The sequence below is a fragment of the Diorhabda carinulata genome, chromosome 11 (assembly GCF_026250575.1).
Source record: "Diorhabda carinulata isolate Delta chromosome 11, icDioCari1.1, whole genome shotgun sequence".
In the NCBI taxonomy this organism is placed as follows: domain Eukaryota; kingdom Metazoa; phylum Arthropoda; class Insecta; order Coleoptera; family Chrysomelidae; genus Diorhabda; species Diorhabda carinulata.
In genome coordinates, this window is record NC_079470.1 from 12,389,152 (window position 1) to 12,408,016 (window position 18,865).

Genomic DNA, 18,865 nt, shown 5'->3' on the forward strand with positions numbered 1-18,865 from the left:
TCACATTGACGCAACTTTAGAAGCAAGTAGTGCGTGATTTTTATAGTTATAGTTAATTATTTCGGTGGTGGAAATAGAATAACTCACATTTATAAATAAATAATTTTATTAGAATTTACACAACATTATCACTTTTCTCTTCTTTAACATTAATAGGAGCCGATACATCTCGATCTACAAGCTCAGTATTTTTTCTAAAGCAAGGAGCTGACATACTAATGAGTGCCGATATAGCGAACGCTGCTCCTCCAAAGAAAAATGGAATCGTATACGATCCGGTATAATCATATAAAGTGCCCGCTATGGGAGTACCGAACGTAGCTGCTGCTCCTCTGAAGAGTATTATCAATCCGAAGGCATTAGTGAGTTTATCCAGTCCGAGGAACTCCACCAGGATTATTGAAGTTAAAGAAATGTATCCAGCTAAAAATAAAAAGTTATTTAAATCTTCTATAAATTCCTTTGTTGCATACTAACCTACTGAGAATCCAAATACTACAGATACAGCTGCTAGCGTCGCGAAACTTGAGCACAAAGGCATAATTATAACTCCAATAGCTGCTAGTACCAAGCAGATGTTGTTGATAAGGAAATTGTTGACTTTGGGAAAATCTGCTATGAATCCAACACCAATACGTCCAATGATGTTGGTTATACCGATAATCGATATAAGCATAGATCCTTGAGATTCATCAATTCCCTTAAAACATTTTCAAAACTGAATATTCGTATGAGAAAAATATATATAGCTAAGACATTGTCATTTAAAGTTCACAACATCACGACCGAGATCACTGAAATTGCTAATTCGAGAAAAAATCGTGATCGTCATGGAAAATGGAACGTGCTGTTTGAAATAGAAATGGAGTGAAAACCATTTTCCACACAATACTTTTCTATTCCTTCCTGCTCGCAGTTTTTCCTCTCCAATTATGAACATTGGTATTTTTTAGGTCTTCCATTACACAGTCATACCATCTCTTCCTTGGTCGCACCTTTCTCTTTTTCCCTATTGGTCTTCTTTGCAATACCAACCATCTCACTATCTGTCCCTTAATAAACGAGTTCCTCCAATTGTTTATTAGTTCTTCTCCTCCAGCCCTCTTCTGTGTGTACTCCTCCGTAGATTCCTCTTAGTATCTTCCTCTCCCATCTTTCCAACATGGCTTCACCTGCCATATGTTGCGGTGGGTCTTCTTGACACGTATTTTGACTCTCAGTTCTAATTCTTCTACTCCTTTGTCTTCTATTACTACTCCAAGATATACAAAGCTGGAAACTCTGTCGAAATTGTACACTTTGTGTCTCTGTGTATCTCCCATGATCATATATTTTGTCTTCTCTTGATTTATTTCTAGTCCAAAATTTTTGGCTTCCTTTGTATTTCTTTCAGGGAGAAAATCTGGTCCATTCTTGACCTATCAGCTCTGAAGCCTGCTTGAGATTCCGATACTATTTTCTCGGCATATTCTTCTAGTTTTTTTCTGTGCAACTTTTCTCCTTCGTACTTTAGCATTTCAGCTGTAATTTCCCCTGGTTTCTTGTTGTTTTTTTGTTCTACAGAATTTCATGTGACATCGTGGTTATAGTTTACTGCCCACATTTGGGATTGTGGGTTAAGATCATGATCGGGTCAACTCCATCATAGTTTACGAATAGTCTTGTAGATTGCATTTTCCAACGTCATATTAGAATGAATCAGTAGGAAGAATGTTGAAAATGTATTTATCAGATAAGGGAATAAAATTCGAATGAATCGTTTTATGCAAATGAAAATTGGAGAAAAGGATTATCGTATACTCACTTTGGTTTTGGCCAGCTCAACTAAGTATACAAAAGGTATATAAAATGCTAAAATGGCGAATAAAGTAGCAAAAGCTAATACTAAGAATACAGCATCTTTGAGAAGACTCAGATCTAACAGATCGCCAAGAAGTTCGGAAACGTTGCAAAAACTTTTACCTGGAATAAAACATATTTACTTCAATGAATTTGATAAAAAATATATTAGAAGTTTATAAAAAAGAAATCAAAAACTAGAATCAATACCAAGTCTCCCTATTGTAAGTCTTTTTCCTTACAGCTATTTCTTTCGAATTATAATTGTTATTGTTTTTATAGATATACCATCTCTTCCTTCATCTTTTTTGCCAATCGGTTTCCTTGCATCCGATCTTTACTTTTTCCTCCCATTTACCTCTTTATTCTCTAATCAATATAATTAACGTAAGTTCTTCATAAACTTCCTCCATTTCTTTATTGGTTCTTCTACTTTAGCTTCATTTCTACACCGTTTTCTTTTCTTCTCTTCTTCTTCTTCCCAAACTCTCTTACGTCCATCTCCACCTCTCCTATCCATGTCTTCTTTTATCTTCCTTTTCGCGCTTTTCTTTTTCACTTGGTCTTGATATTTTTTTTTTGGTATTCTACAATTATTCATTCCGAGCTAACTCGTTGTGATTTTAATACCTAGGTAATTGATTGTTTGGTCTTAAACGGTAATCATTTCTTTATTTGTTCTTCTTCTTTAGATCTCTTCATCAGATTAATTTCCTCCAAGGATTTCTCTTGGAATTTTCCTTTCTCGCGCCTCCAGTTTATTTGCCTGTTCGATAATTCGGAGCGGTGGAGTTCTACTGAAAGATTAACTGTTCTATAAACTTTTTTATAATTTTTGAATTTGATACCTCTTTTATAGCTCATTCTGTTTTGTTTCCCTTTCAAATTCTATTTTCCACATCTGGAATCTCTGTATTTTCGTTTGTATTCGTTGTTTCAGCTGGAACTTTTTCCATTGTCCACTTTTATTGATAAAATTCTTGTTGATCTTTGTTAACTTTTACTATACGTTTTATTTTCCTTCTCCTCGGCCACACTTTTTCGTTGTTTTAGGATGAGCTCCACTTCATACTCTCCAATAATAGCAGTATGCCAATTTTAAAATTAATTACTCTTGTTATTCTGTTGTATGAAATGTCCTCTGTAATTCCCACCTTTTTATACACCATTCCATCTACTTTTCTCTATTCTCCACTCTCCTTTATTCTCTCCCATCTTCCAGAATCTGTTCTCATTCGGCATGGTTATTCACCAGATTGTTAAAGAAGTTTCCTTCTTCTAATTTTTTTATTTTTGAAAATGTTTCTATCTCAGTTAATTTTTTCATTTCCACAGTCGCATTTTCCTCAATGTTTTGGACTGCTCTTCATTCTCTAATCATATAAGAACTATAACTAATAATTAGCTAAAAACTTGAGATACGGCGTACGAAAAAAGAAAAATTTACTTTACCTTTAGAAGTTTTAGGTTTGTTAAGACTATGAACACTATGTCTGTACTCCGCTAAAGAAGTTCTCGATTGAAACTCTTTAAGATTTTGAATAGATCCTGTATAAAGGACATCTTTTCGTGCTAATGGTTGTACACTTCCTTTCCTTTTAGTAATAGAAAGCGTCGAACTAAATACCGCTCCAGGATTCGAAACGTTACCCTTAAATTATCGTTTATTTAACAAGATCATCAATTTGGAATTTCTACATTTACCTCGCTTGTTCTACTCCTTGGTCTCGCAGGTACTTTTTCCTGTACAACATTTTCTTCGACCACTCCATAATTCAACGGTTTCATTAAAGCGCCGAACAGCGCGCAACTTATGGTGATACCAGCTAGAAATAAATTAGTGTATTTCCAACCGAAATTCTTCAATGAGGCTGTTACTAAAGGAGCGAAGGCGAACGCTCCAACTCCGGTACCACAAACGGCTATACCAGTCGCTAAAGATCTCTTCGATTCGAAGTAATAACCTACCATTACAACGGCTGGTAGATAGATAAAACCGTAGCCCATTCCTCCCAATACGCCGTAAACGAGCATCATCACGGATACTGATGGACACATTGTGGATAGCGCTACAGCAGAAGAAGCTAATACACAACCTAGAAGATAAAATATACTAACAAACACAAACGAAATGTGGACAAATAAATCTGTAATTAGTGGTTTGTATGGGTCAAATGCAGATACTATTAATTGCTCAGATGGAGAAACGCTACAGTGGAAATTGAAACCCAAATATGCTGGCGGCCTATAGTTGGATCCTTAACTTGAAACCGCTCCTGGCGAATACAAGCGAAAAATAACAACCAAATAAATTATTTGACTTTATATTTGTATGTTTTAACTCCACCTGTAGGGTTGTTGTGTAGCTCAATGACTGTTGGGAAGGAGTCTTCAGACCAGGCTAGCACCATATCCATTACCTCTCATAGAACCAAGGTTATGCCTTGGATAAACAGGACGGATTTAACAATGATGACCAATGCAAGGAACTGGGCAACATACCAACGGAAAACGAAAAATATATTAAGAATAACCACTTGGAATATTGAATCCTTACTAAGGGTGCGCTCTTCAAGAACAATCGGGAGCAATCGAATCATGGATGATGATGGAATAAAGAAGAGTTGGCTAAAAATAAAAACTAACGTTCTAAAAGCAGCAAAGGAATCTCTTGGCGAGAAAACAGTGGACTAAAATAAACAACTCAAAAAGAAAATGCCGTGGTTCTGTAGGGAAATAAAAGAAAAATGTGGAGGACAAAAGGAAATGTGGAGATTTGTAAGAGGACAGAGGCAAATGGACGAAATAGTGGAAGTAAAACCAAAAAACAAAAACACTGGTCATTAGCAAAGAACCGATTAGATGTAAGATAGAAATTGACGGTACCAGCATTGAACAGATTATGGAAACTAACTACTTAGGCAGCACACAATTTCAAGCTATGGAGATGTAGAATCAAAAGTGAAAAAATAAATACAGAGAGCCAATAGAGCAGCAGGATGCCTCAATAATACAATATAGAGAAACAAACATATTAGAAAGGAAACCTCGGACAAGGTGGAGCGATAATATAACTTAAAAACACAACAAAAGAAAGAAACAGGCGGAATTTCCATTTCCATGTTTTCTAAACGTACTTTTTTTGAAAATTTATTACGAGATCATATATTTTTCCTTCTGTTAAAACCTGCGAGTGGTAGTGGAAAACCAAGTACAGTACGACACAATAAACGCAAAAAATTTCAAATTGCAAAATGAATTCAGATCCCTCCGCCACTGGCGCTTCAATTTCGAATATTTTTTATAAACAAATACTGAAGCTGACTAACTAAATTTTCTACTTAATCAAATTAAACATTCTTGACGTTGACAGTAAACTTCTTATTGTAATATCAATATACAAACAATTTTAAAATATCATTTGTAGTAGTCAACAAACTGCTTTAAATAAATATTAAATAAAATGCAGATATAAAATCAAACAAAGTCGAACTAAAAATAGATTTTGATTCAATGATAAAAATGGTATTAGGTAGTTTTCCAATTCCTAATTATATTTAAGATTATACAAATAATTATTTAAAAACCAGTTTTTTTTATCTAAATAGTTAAACACAATAGTTAAACGCGTTAGTTAGAATGAGATTTTTTTGTTTTTAATACCTACCGATTAAGCACGCTATTCTACAACCAAATTTATTAGCTACTGCGCTAACTAATGGCCCAGCTCCTAACTGGAACCCTGTCAATAGAGAGCCTACCCATGCAGTGGTTCCTTTAGTTTCTCCATAATGTTCCACCAAAAATGGCAAAAGGAGTCCAAATGAAAAAGAGACGCCATCTACAACCATGTTACATATAAATGAAGCAAATACGATGACCCAACCGTAACCTCCATCCGGAGGGGCTGGAATATGCGGCTCGGTATCATTTCCTTCTTCCAATTGGAATTCTTCTTTTAGTCGTTGTTCTTCTTTTCGGGCGATTTTAGCTTTTGCCTAGAAAATTGTATACAGATCGTTAAAAATTGTATAAAAAAGCTGAAAGTTTTGTACAAAAAATATGACAATTGTTTTTTTTTGTTTGAAGTACACTGCTCGACGATTACTTGAATGAATAAACTGAACTAATCATGTTTTAGAGGGCATAGTTTCCATCGAATGTTGATGCTAGGGCTTGATGTCGAACGAGCATGTTTTTGTCAATATTAATTGTGGAAAAGCGATAATTTGTCCCAATTTAACAGAGAAAAGCCAATTTCTGACAAAGTTAAATTTGAAAAAAACATTTCGGATCTTAACTAACTAAATTAATTTGTTTTGGATATTAAATTTTTGACTTTACGAACTGATGAAATCAATTTTATGACAAAAAAAATTGGAAGTATCATTTTTGAACTAACTAAATAATGAAAAGTTATTTTTTTAACAAAAGAAATTCAAAGAAGAAAAATTTATTAATATTAAATGTAGGAACATTCTTTTTTTATTCAATTTAACCAAGAAAATCCTTATTTGAATATTAAATTCAAAGAAACAAGGTTTTCGCAATTTCTGATAAAATAAAATTCGATTTTGACTTTCATTAACTAAGAAACGCCTTTCTTTGTTGAAATTGAACTTAAGATAGCAAAATTTGTGAATATTAGACGTAGGAAATCCATTTTGACTTGATACAACCAAAAATAGTCATTTTTTGAAAACAATAAATTCATAAAAATCCTTACCGAACGAATGTAAGTCATTTTTTCAACGAATCAAGATCGAAGAATCAAGATTTTTGTCGTTATTAAGTTTGAAACATTATTTTTCGACCAAATCAAAACAAGAAAAGATAATTTTTTACAAAAATAAATTTGGAAAAATAATTTTGCCCTCAGTAAACGAAGAAAAACCATAATTTCAACCAACAAAAGTCGTCGATTTGCTAATTTTTTATGTTGAAAAAAAAGTTATGATCAAACCAAAAAAATAAAGTCATTTGTTAACCAAAACAGGTTTGGAAAAATAATATTTGACGTTACTAAATGAACAACGAATTTTTCACAAAATGAATCAATATTTAATGCGGAAAAATTATTTTTTGACTTACAAATTGATGAAATTAATTGAAAATATCATTTTTGAACTAACTAAATAATGAAAAGTTATTTTTTTGACAAAATAAATTCAATGGGGAGAAAGTTATTAATATTAAATGTAGGAACATTATTTTTTTATTCAATTTAACCAAGAAAACCCTTATTCTGACAATAATAAATCTGGAAAAATCATTTCGGACCTCAACTAACGAAGAAAATTAATTTGTTTTGAATATTAAATTCAAAGAAACAAGGTTTTCGCAATTTCTGATAAAATAAAATTCGATTTTGACTTTCATTAACTAAGAAACGCCTTTCTTTGTTGTAATTGAACTTAAGATAGAAAAATTTGTGAATATTAGACGTAGGAAATCCATTTTGACTTGATAAAACCAAAAATAGTCATTTTTTGAAAACAATAAATTCAGAAAAATCCTTACCGAACGAATGTAATGTAATTTTTTCAACGAATTAAGATCGAAGATTCAAGATTTTTGTCGTTATTAAGTTTGAAACATTATTTTTCGACCAAACCAAAACAAGAAAAGACAATTTTTTACAAAAATAAATTTGGAAAAATAATTTTGCCCTCAGTAAACGAAGAAAAAACATAATTTCAACCAACTAAAGTCGACGACTCGCTAATTTTTTATGTTGAAAAAAAAGTTATGATCAAACCAAAAAAAATAAAGTCATTTGTTAACCAAAACAGGTTTGGAAAAATAATATTTGACGTTACTAAATGAACAACGAATTTTTCACAAAATGAATCAATATTTAATGCGGAAAAATTATTTTTTGACTTACAAATTGATGAAATTAATTGAAAATATCATTTTTGAACTAACTAAATAATGAAAAGTTATTTTTTAACAAAAGAAATTCAAAGAAGAAAAATTTATTTATATTAAATGTAGGAACATTATTTTTGGATCCAATTTAAAAAAGAAAAATCATTTTTGGATCTTATCAAACTAAGGAAAGTTATTTTCGACCAAATATATGTCGAAGAAGCAAGATTTATCAGTACTTACTGTGGAAAAACAAAAGCCATTTCCCTGCAAACATTAATTTAAAAAAATCATTTTTTAGCTATACGAAAAAATTGATTTTTTGTTAAATTGAATTCAAATAATCCAGGATTTCACAACTTTTAACTTTTTAGACATTTTTATATATATTTCTTGAATTTTTTTTTAGTTTATTCAGATAATCAAGTTTTTAACAACATAAAATGTGTAAACCTATTTTTGATCATACCAAAGCCTTAATAGACAATTTCTGCGATAAATAAATTTGGTAACCTCATTTTTGAGCTTACTCAGTAAAGGAAGGTCATTTTTTGACCAAATAAGACTCTAAATTTATCAATTTTGAACCATTTTCGATATTTTTGATTCTAGAAAATCATTTTTGTTCGTACTATATAAAGAAAAATCATTTTTTGACCTAACTGAATAAAGAACTTTCATTTTACATCAAAATTGTACACTGCGACGGAGATTTTACTCAAATTAAATTTGAAAAAGTCATTATTTGACCAAACCAAACCATAAAAAGCTATTATCAAACAAAATTCATTTCGGAAAAGTCATAATCAAACTAAGTAATAGTGAATGGGACTAAATAATTAAAAATTTCTATGATATCAAGGTTTTTCTACCAATGGAAATGTTATAATATGTTAAAAAAAGTTTCAATTTAATATATGTTTCTATTATTTCGAATTCTTCATGAAGATTTTGTACTTTTTATGTACTTACTTCGTATTCTTCATCAGAATTCATCATTCCTACGGTCACTTAAAACTGTTTTTATTTCGAAACGTATCTTTATCATTCTAATTCATATTATAAACTATTTTTAACTGCACTACATGTTGTGTTAATATACACTGAATCTTCAGCATTTGTTGATGAATCTTTATATTATTATTAATCTCATTCTGTTTCCGATTCACCTTGTTGACCTTTAAGTCCATTATTTCTCCTTATCTCTTCTCCATATGTAACAGTATCCATTATCAAGTATTTGCAATCCTAATAGTACTTTAACGACTGTTATCCCAATTTCCACACTTGTTTTTATGACTTAAATATCTCTGATGTAATACCGACCTTAGTGTACTTGGAATTAGTTAACTAATGAGTTGAAGCAAATTCAAAACGGAATAATTTACTAACAAATAAGAAAAATAACGAAGCAAGCACACAATAAAAGTTAGTTTTGTATACATATTACATCTTCAATGCCTTTAATTTCTTTAATTCCCAGGACGAATCAACAAAAAACAACAGTTTGAAACATAGTGTAAAGTAAAGAAAAATAAATACCAATATCTGGTAAACCTTTTTACAGTAATTCGAGGAATGCCTGTAGATATTGATCTCGAACTTCTGTAGGTTGCAATGCTCGAGAAAAAAGTGCCTGGGTAGCCGAATACTAACTTACTTTACTAACTATTTGAGATGATCCATTTGAAATAACAAAGTTCAGTATTTTCCCGGACAAGGGAAAGATCTGACAACAATGTAGATACCACCATAAAACCAAAATTTATAGAAATCGTACAAGCCGATTCCGAGATAATTCCATACATAAAACTCACTCTGTATGTCAAAATATATGATTGGAAACTATCACTGATGTATATTTATATAAAAATGGTTTAAAAACCAATCTTAAACTATTAGAAATAACATTTTTTAATAACCATACCATTATTTATAGAAACATTCAGCAATTCAATCACACATAAACTATGGAACTGTTAGAAACTGGACATTTTTTATCTTTTCACAACTGCCCATGATCGAGCCTCTAAAATTACAATTATATCTATATATACGAACTTGACTTCAATTTTTATGCTACCAGTTTTATTAAAACAGACGCAGCATCCGTTCAAATGACAAATGAAGCTAATTAATATGTGCAAATTATGTTCTAGTTACCTCTAAACAAAGTACGTACTTATAATTTATATAGATACGTAAACCTTCATTTTCTATTGAATTAGTAAGTAGAAAAATCATTGATTGACAAGGAAATGATAAATTAAAACATGCATATTTTCAGTTTTATTATTGTAGGAAACATATACGAGGATAAGTCGAGATTTATTTTTTACTTGGACCCAATTTATACCAAAACGCTTTGCTCAAGGTCTCACACTCTGATTCATATTTGAGGAACCGAAACCCCTATGAAGGGGTTGACTGGGAAGTATCCTGAAGATATCAGCACTTATCATAATCGTGCAAGTTGCAATTCTAAGGAGAAATCAGTTTCTGATCTGCCGATCTCTTTTAATTTCCTTAGGAGTTTTCCAAATGTTTCTTGGTTCATTCTAAACTAATTTTCGTATGTTTCCTCTTCTTTTCTATAGATAAACTCATGTTTCCCCTTTTTTATATACCCAGGGCCCGGCCCATCATCGTCTGGATGCTCTTTTTTTGACCATCAGACTCCAAAAACAAAGTAGCAGCAGATATAATTATTTCCCGTGATGTACTCAGCACTTTTTTCTTGTTTTAAGCCACCCACGAAATATTGAATAAAATTTGAGGTTAGGAAATTGTGATTAGTAGTTTGGATCTTGCTAGAAATATTACGGAATGTCTTGCACGTTGTTACACATCATGTTAAGCGGCGTTTAGACAAGTCGTCAAATGGCCTTGAGAAATTTACGGATAAAAAGTTATAGTACAAATGACACGTGTATTTGTTTAGAAACCTCAACTAAGCGACAAGTTATAGACGTTCAAATGATTAGACTTTAAGGGGACACCACATTAGAAGGTTCAAAAAAATCGTTGACTCAACAATCCAAGAATACAAATTTGTTAAAGTAGATCAAAATTTTGTTGAAGTAGGAAACTTTAACTCACTTCAAATATAAATAGTCACAAATTTATATCGATCGATGTGCGTATAAATTGTCGTGATTATCTTCAATATTATTTATTCAAAGTTTAAGTACAGTTCAACGATTTTCTCCGCGCCTGTGAAATTTTTAAGATAATTAATTAGAACAAATGAGATAAATATAATAAAGAACTATTGCAGTTGATAAAATAACAAGCGTTTATCATAACTATTTTTTGTGTATCTACCGAGCAATTATTAGTTATTCTCGTTTTTTTTTTTCTATTTAAAATAAGTTTTTAGAGTTACCACTTTTTACCTTTGATGTCCGTGTTAATGTCTATGTTAATCCCATCCACTATAAAGTTCAAGCTCAATTTTTCGGTTTTAGAATGCTCAAAATCATCGGTAGTTCGTTAAAAAACATCGTGAAGGTCAAATTAATGATGAGAATAGGTTTTTAATAATTTAAGGACCATACGGACGGCTTAATTTCATTAATGATTCATTAATGACGATTTGTTACGAAAAGTTGATAGAAGATAGAACTATATACCATTAAACTTGACCACTGTTTCCAGAATTCAAAGAATAGATTATTATCAACCGTTTTCACAAACAAAAAGTGGAGTTCTTTGATGATGGGATTCTAAATCCGCTGCTACGACTCAATAAAAGTCTAGTTTCAATAGTGACTACCGTTCTAGAAGTATCTAGTTAACTTAATAAGCATATGTTGGAAGTACGAAGACACTATGTTGTTTAGTATTTGTCAGGTCAATAGTGAACTAGTCATCGAAGACCAGCACCTCAGTAGCCGACCAAATGAGGTGACGACTCAAGAAATGTTGAAGTCTGAAAGTGCAGAAGCTAGCAGTCACAGTAGACGTTTCAAAAAGTGCAGTGCATCACATTTTAACTGAAAATTTGATCATGAGGAAGCTGTGCGCAAGATGGGTGCCGCGTTTGCTCATTATGGAACAAAAACCGCATCGTGAAGATGTTTTACAAGAATTTTTGTGCCGTTTTATAACCATGGATGAAATGTGAATCCATCAAAACGATGAACTGAAAAGGGGGAAGCGGCTCCAAAGAAAGCAAAGGCCGTTCCATCTGTAGGCAAGGTCATGGCGTCAACATCTAGTATTATACAAACTTGTTGCAACGTTTGAGCGAAGAAATCAAGCAAAAACGGCCGCATTAGACCAAGAAGAAAGTGTTATTTCATCAAGATAATGCACCAGCTCACATATCCGTTATAGCAGTATCCAAAATTAATCAATTAAAGTTTGCATTTCTATCTCATACACCCTATTCGCTAGATTTATTCCCCTCGGATTATTTTCTTTTCCCAGACTTGAAAAAATGGCTTGGTGGTCAAAAATCAGTTAATGGTTATTTTGAGGAGTTTGACCTGATCTGATAATGATCAGAAAGACTGGCGAACAAAAGACAAAGTTTCCATAAGAAACTTATGTGTACCATGTCGCGTGAATTAGTCAAAAATACCTTAAAAAGTTTCCTGAATATACTTTAAACAAATTAGCGCGGATACCAAAATGTTGTCGTCAACTAAGTTTAAGATATCGAGAGAGATATCGAGACCTTATGGGGGTCGAATAAGAAGCTGTAGATTCTAAAAGGTTTGCCCCATTAAGATGATTTTACACGTGGAGACGTTATAATGTTTTGGTCGGACTTGGCATCCTGTCATAATGATTTCTTACCAATTTTATCTAGCAAAACGTATGATGGAGGGTGGCAAGCGGAAAATGAGGGAAAATACGCGAAATAGATATTGTACAAGTCATCCAAGACCTAAATTAAAATGCTCACGGCAAATTACGTCCAGTTGAGAAGCACGCGCCAATTATGGCAAATCAAAACAGTTTCATTAAAGATATTTACAAAAATATTTGGAAATATTATCCCCACAGTATAATTTCTATTAGTTAATATGAAAACATGGGCACCAACACTTTATTTTAAATAATATTTAAAAAATCAAATAAATGCTTACCATTTTTTTTACACCGCCAGTCTACACTCCACACCAATAAATCTGAAGTGAACAGATTGTGATTCTACAAATAATATCTTATCTTCAAAGGTACAAAGTTGGTTCTTATAAATAATAATTGTACTTTATATATAGAAGTCTTTCATTCATTTCACGCTGATTGACTATAAAAACATTCAATGATTGGCTCTTGAAAGGTAATGAAAAACCTATTTAATGATAACGATATTGTTTGTGTCTATAATAGATATAACAGAAATCTGTAAATAATCAGTATTTAAGATACTCTCCCCGATAAATTCATTTCGAAAACTAATTCGAGGAAGTGATAGCAAAATGGCAGATCACTATCTTCAGAAAACTCATTAATTAACAGGAGAATATTGAGCATTATTGATTGATAAAGTAAGTTCCTTAACCTTAAAATTTCACCGCATAAGTAAGCGTCTGTTTTCAAAAAAAAAGGTGGCAATTATGAAGGGTTGAGAAGGTTGGGCAAAGAAGTTTCCTGACAACCTTTGTATAGTGCTTTTCTATAAACGCAGAGCTTCAAGATTCAATCTTGTAATCCAAAAGAATATCTACAATACATGTTACACATGTTCTGATCAAATTTGACCCAGATAGCTTTTAAATTGCTCTGCTAGTATTTTGGAAAGTTTACTTATAGCGAACTTAAGTAAATTAAGTTTTTGAGGGGTACAAACTTTTCAGTGAAATCGTAGAAAACTTGCCATCCACGATTGTATCTCATTTAAAGGCAACCAATTAAGACGAAATCAAACGCGGCAAAATTCATACTTGTGTCACTGTTCCTCTAGTTCTATGGTATACTACTCCGCAGCTCATTGAAATTGTCGTTTACAGTTGACTCAGAATATCCACAATAGCCGCTGTCACACGCACAAGAGTTAAATAGAATCTCTTGTGCAGCGTCCAGCAGCTTCCGTGAATTTCTAACTGGAACATTTTCCACGTGGCACGTCTTATATCTGGAAAGAAAAAAATCATTGAATTAATATAAAGCAAATAGTATCAAATGAAAAGTATTTATAGATGCCAAGATATTGAACGATAAATGGGAAGAGCAACGGAATTTTCGGAAAGCAATCCGAGAAAGTTATAAATGACGAAAACCAACCAAAAGATTGATCGGTTTTCAAAAGAGGAGATCGCAAACTATTGAGATATGGGATATAATACATGCCATGGTTTTAATGGGAAGAATACTTAGACGCAGGATTGAAGATTAAATACAAGAAAAGATAGGAAGAACGGGCAGTGTTCACAGTAGAAAAATCGACAATAGATCGCATCTACACATTTCAATAACTCCTAGAAAAAAGCTAAAAAAATGTACACCTAGCATTCATGATATAGTGTCAAGTAAAGGAATATTTAGAGCTATAGGACATATAACTAAAAGATTGGGATGATCCACGTCACCTACTCCAGTCATAAATGAACATCTACCAATAAATGTTTCAGACGACTAACTAGTTATAGCACAAGTTGAGGAGGATCTGAGTTGGTGAGGAAGTGAATTGTATGAGAAAGTAGAATAAAGAGATAGCACATTACTCAATAAATCGTGTGACTAACTAAGAAAAACACATTTTTTGTCAAAAATCGATTTTATTTATCAATGTAATCTACTTCTAGAGCAATACACTCATTCCAACGCTTCCCCAACTTCTCTTCCTTCACCGCCGAGCATTTTTTTTGAGATCAGCGAATAGAAGGTAGTCTCTGAGTACCATATCTAGACTATACGGTGGATTAGAAGCGATTCGAAGTGTAAATCATCGGTGTTTACAGCTTTTGAACCGGCCTTGTTGAAACAGTGTTTTTTTCTTCGACATAAAAGGCGTTTCCTCGATTTCTGCATTCGAACGATCTAACAACTCTATGATATAGTATTTGCTATTGATTGTCTGTCCCTTTTGGAGATAGTCGATGAAAAATATTCCATGTAGATACCAAAATACTGAAGCCATAACATTCCCAGGTGACTGTTGTGCTTTTGGACGCTTCGGACGTGGTTCACCGGCTGGAGTGCATTCAGATGATGACGTTTTGATTCCGGAGTGAAGTGATGGATCCATGTTTCATCCCTTGTCACATATCGAAGCTAAAAATCTTATTTATTACGTGTAAACAAGACTAAACAATGCGCTGAATCATCTCGGCCTCAGCTACTTCACGCAATTTCAATTTACGATCAGTTATAACCAATTTGTGGACTTTTTTGATGTTTTCTGGAGTAACCAACTCAATTGGACGACCAGAACGTTCACCATCATCTGTGTATATACGACCACGTTTAAATTTAGTAAACCAATTACAAATGATTGTTTATGATAGAGAAGAGTCCGGATAACCATATTGAAGCCATTGCTGTGCTTGGACAGTATTTTTTCATCAAGAAACAATAATAAATAAAAAGACGAAAAGTAGCTTCAGTTAATTGGCCGTCATTTTTTTCTGACCAATCAAAATGTCATGAAATTTCACACACAGTCTTTTGAAAGTTGGTACTTCATAAATGTCATTTGGATTTGACAATAGCAACGCCATCTGTGTGTCGGTGACACGACTTATTGAGTGTATTGAAAATAAAAACGATTGTTATGGTATAGCCACGTGAAAAAACCAGATTCATGAGAATAGTTACCGACTGGGATCCCATGGATAAAAGAAAACCTAGAAAATCTAGGTTACGACGATTGAAAGGACAGAGATGGTAAAATGGGAGTCAGCGGAAGCTGTAAAAAACCTGTATATACATTTATCTTCAAATGTAGTATATTTTAAAAAGAGTTTAACAAGACATTGTCCTCTTTTCACAAACAGGAAACAACCCATTTTGTATTTTGGACGACATTTGTCAACTGTCAAATATCGGGATGGAGTGTTTTCTATGGTCTACTCTGTATATAGGCCACAAGGAAATTATAAAACGTTATAGAGTGAGGAAATAGTTATTATGATATTGAAAATATATGAGTTGAAGAATTCCACTGTTGCGTGTATAAGAACTTTGATAGTTCTAATATTCTACTAAAGTTATTTTTTAAATTATTTATAACCACCTGGTATCAGTCCCAATACTTTAGCTTGGTATGTAATTATTCTTTGAAGAACATCTGCCTTTGCATTTTCCATTGGATTTACTGTCATATTGATTATATAATGTATTCTATTTTGAATAATTCAGGAGATTTAATGGAAGAACGATATAATAAGTCATAAAATCCCAACTCATTTTCTTAAACGATATAGGTCGTTGTTGTTTTTTTTTTATTACAATTATAAATAAGTTATTAGTTACCAGTAGCTCGTAAAGAAACTTTTAAACTTATATTTAAGTTTGGTTCCTCCAAAAGGGGAGCGAATAATAAGAAAACATTCTGCATTGTATGCTTTTTGAGTTTCGCAATTGCACCCAAAAATATTTACGACGTTAATCAAAGTACAAAAAGATCGTAAGTGAAAATCTGGTAATTTTGGTCTATCAGGTAGACATACAAATTAGAAAACGACATTCTAAGGGCACATATGATAACAAAGTCACACAGTTTAAGAATCTCACAGTCCCTAACCCTTACTCAAACTTTGTCAACAATCTAAAAACATTTGCAGCAAAATAAGTTGTTTGTGTGTAAATTAATCTGTTCGAAGATAATCCTTGAATACAATATATTGTTTCAACTGCACGAAACACAAATTTTTATTTGCTTTTGATCGCTTGATCACTGGTGATGAAAAATATGGTAATCCGAAACGTTAAAGTGAAGTACTACCACGCCGGGTTTATTCTGAACTTGTTAAACATGTAAATGTATTTTCTCAAATATTGATTGAGATGATATGGATAGGATGGTCAGAAAACTTGGAACAAGAGGTTTAGAATAACCTTCAAAGTATTAATTTTACAACTTAAATGATAACTTAAAAATAATGTGATTGGATCAAGGGATAACTACACTTGGCCACCAAAGATGCCTCCGTAGGGCGGCAGGTCTCATTAAAAGTTGATATTGGGTAAATACCATGAAGCATCCACGAGAAATAATTGCTAGAATTGTTATTTTTGAAGTGGATGCGGTGTCATATATTAGAATGTCCTCACTCCAGATGGGTTTCGATGTAACTTTGTACAGTAGCATTTTATTAATTGTTAGCTGGGATCAGTTAATTGAGTTTAGCATCCAATTGGTTTATCTTGGTTAGTAGGAGTGTTTTCGTCGGTCCAAGTTATATATCACTATGTTTTTATTGCAGAAGATGCACCTTTGAAACCGCCATTAACTTTAATTTTTTAACCTCAAAGAAAAAGCCAGTTTTTCTGCAATATTTGTGAAGCCCAATCTGCAGCTGTGGAATTTTGACCAAAAAAAGAATAAACTATAAATAATCTAGCGTTGTTGTTGTAGAAAGGAATTTTTACATTAAAATATGCTTGGAATTGTGTCAATAAATTATTGATTTTTATAAAGCCGATTTATAAATTATCTATAATCAGAATATTCTACAGAAATACAATGAAAAGTTTCTTGACTTTGTAGACTATTTTTTGCTGAAGAAATAATTAACAAAAGAACTTAACAATCATGTCATGGCTATGAAGCACGTCGAGATTGGGTAATATGTTTTGCAGGCGTTCCTAAAGGAGAAAATTGACTCTAATATTAACGAAATTTGTATTCAGTATTATGTGTAGCATTGAATTCGACTTTGAAAAATCGTTTGTACTTTGGCAACTATCATCTGGAGTAGTTTGATGACACACAATGATAGAAATAATAGATTTTGCTTCCCTACACTGTATCCAACCTAATTTTAACATCTTTATTAAACTATTTGACGTGATGTTACAAGAAATTTTCAAAAAATCACTTATCTACAATGTTTAATGCGTAATAATCGGTTAGGGAAAATTGGTTAGTAACTTTGAATTATAATTGATATAAAAAGGAATCTAATTTTGATGAATTTATATATTTATATAAAAAACTATCGTTTGGTGTGGATTTCACGTTTCTTTCAATAATAAAAAATTGATAATAAGTTTTGAATAGTTAAAATACCCACCGGATTTTCCCACAACTTTCACCTCACGCATATTTACACTGAAATATATCTAAACTAAACTTTTTATCAGGTTTCATCCCCTATATAAGGTATCATCCCCTCTACGATAGTCTCTTGTAAAGTACCTTACAAATAAATTTCAATAATTGGCGTGTATCTATTGATTTATACCTTGGTATTTACAAACCTTCATTTTCTTAATGATTGAATACTAGGATTAAGATGTCGGTTGAGTTAATTCAATTTTTTATAGGTACAGCGATTATTCCTTTCGTTTTTTTAACTATTTTATCAATTTAAGACAAGTCACAAATGTTTTTGTAATTAACCGAAGTTAAATAACAATTATTGGTATCTTTTTTGATGTATCTACTCGTCACATTCGTGAAACGATAGCCACTGCTCTGGATGAAATATTTACTAATTTAGAAAAGTATTTATCAGCTAAGAATGCGTCGAGAATTTTTAGTTATAGACAACGACGAGGAAAAGAATCATCTTATATATTAAAAAAATTGATGATTTCCATTCCGAGTCCGTTCAGGCGTTCTACCCAACCGATTTGCTTAATTTTTTTTTCAATGAAAGGTATTGATCAGCCATCAACCATCGGATTTCATCTAATTTTCACCACTCTCAAGTTATACTCAAATGCGATTTCCCCCTGTACATTACTTATGGGAGTTTTTCACATACACTTTTGAGTTTTTGAATACTTAAATCGGTTAAGTTGGAGAGGAGCTAGGCGCGGACATTCAATGTGGAGTTATGGATTTTTGTAGGTTTTTGGCAATTTTTCTACATTCAAAGATCTATATCTCAGGTTCTAATATAGCTACAGAGTTCGTTTTGGTTTGAGAACACTCGTTGAAAAACCTTCTTTCTTTTGAGTTTTTGAACACTTGAATCGGTTGAGTTGGAAAGGAGCTAGGCGCGGACATTCAATGTTGAGTTATGGATTTTTG

At 32.3% G+C, this 18,865-nt stretch overlaps 1 protein-coding gene across 3 annotated transcripts; it reads right to left on the minus strand.

Annotated features, from left to right (window-relative positions):
* Nucleotides 1–88: 88 nt before the first annotated feature.
* LOC130899527 (monocarboxylate transporter 14-like) lies at nt 89–12,991 on the minus strand. 3 transcript variants are annotated; one of them, XM_057809527.1, is made up of 7 exons: nt 12,807–12,991; nt 5,507–5,837; nt 3,544–3,935; nt 3,292–3,490; nt 1,805–1,962; nt 478–700; nt 89–423 (listed from the first exon to the last, which is right to left on the minus strand). In XM_057809527.1, the coding sequence occupies exons 1-7, from the start codon at nt 12,807–12,809 to the stop codon at nt 116–118; spliced, it is 1,614 nt and encodes a 537-aa protein (XP_057665510.1). In that variant the 5' UTR covers nt 12,810–12,991; the 3' UTR covers nt 89–115. The 3 variants fall into 3 exon arrangements, with proteins under 3 accessions (XP_057665510.1, XP_057665511.1, XP_057665509.1); XM_057809528.1 differs by lacking the exon at nt 12,807–12,991 and adding an exon at nt 9,638–9,749; XM_057809526.1 differs by lacking the exon at nt 12,807–12,991 and adding an exon at nt 8,683–8,861.
* Between the last annotated feature and the right edge of the window lie 5,874 nt (nt 12,992–18,865).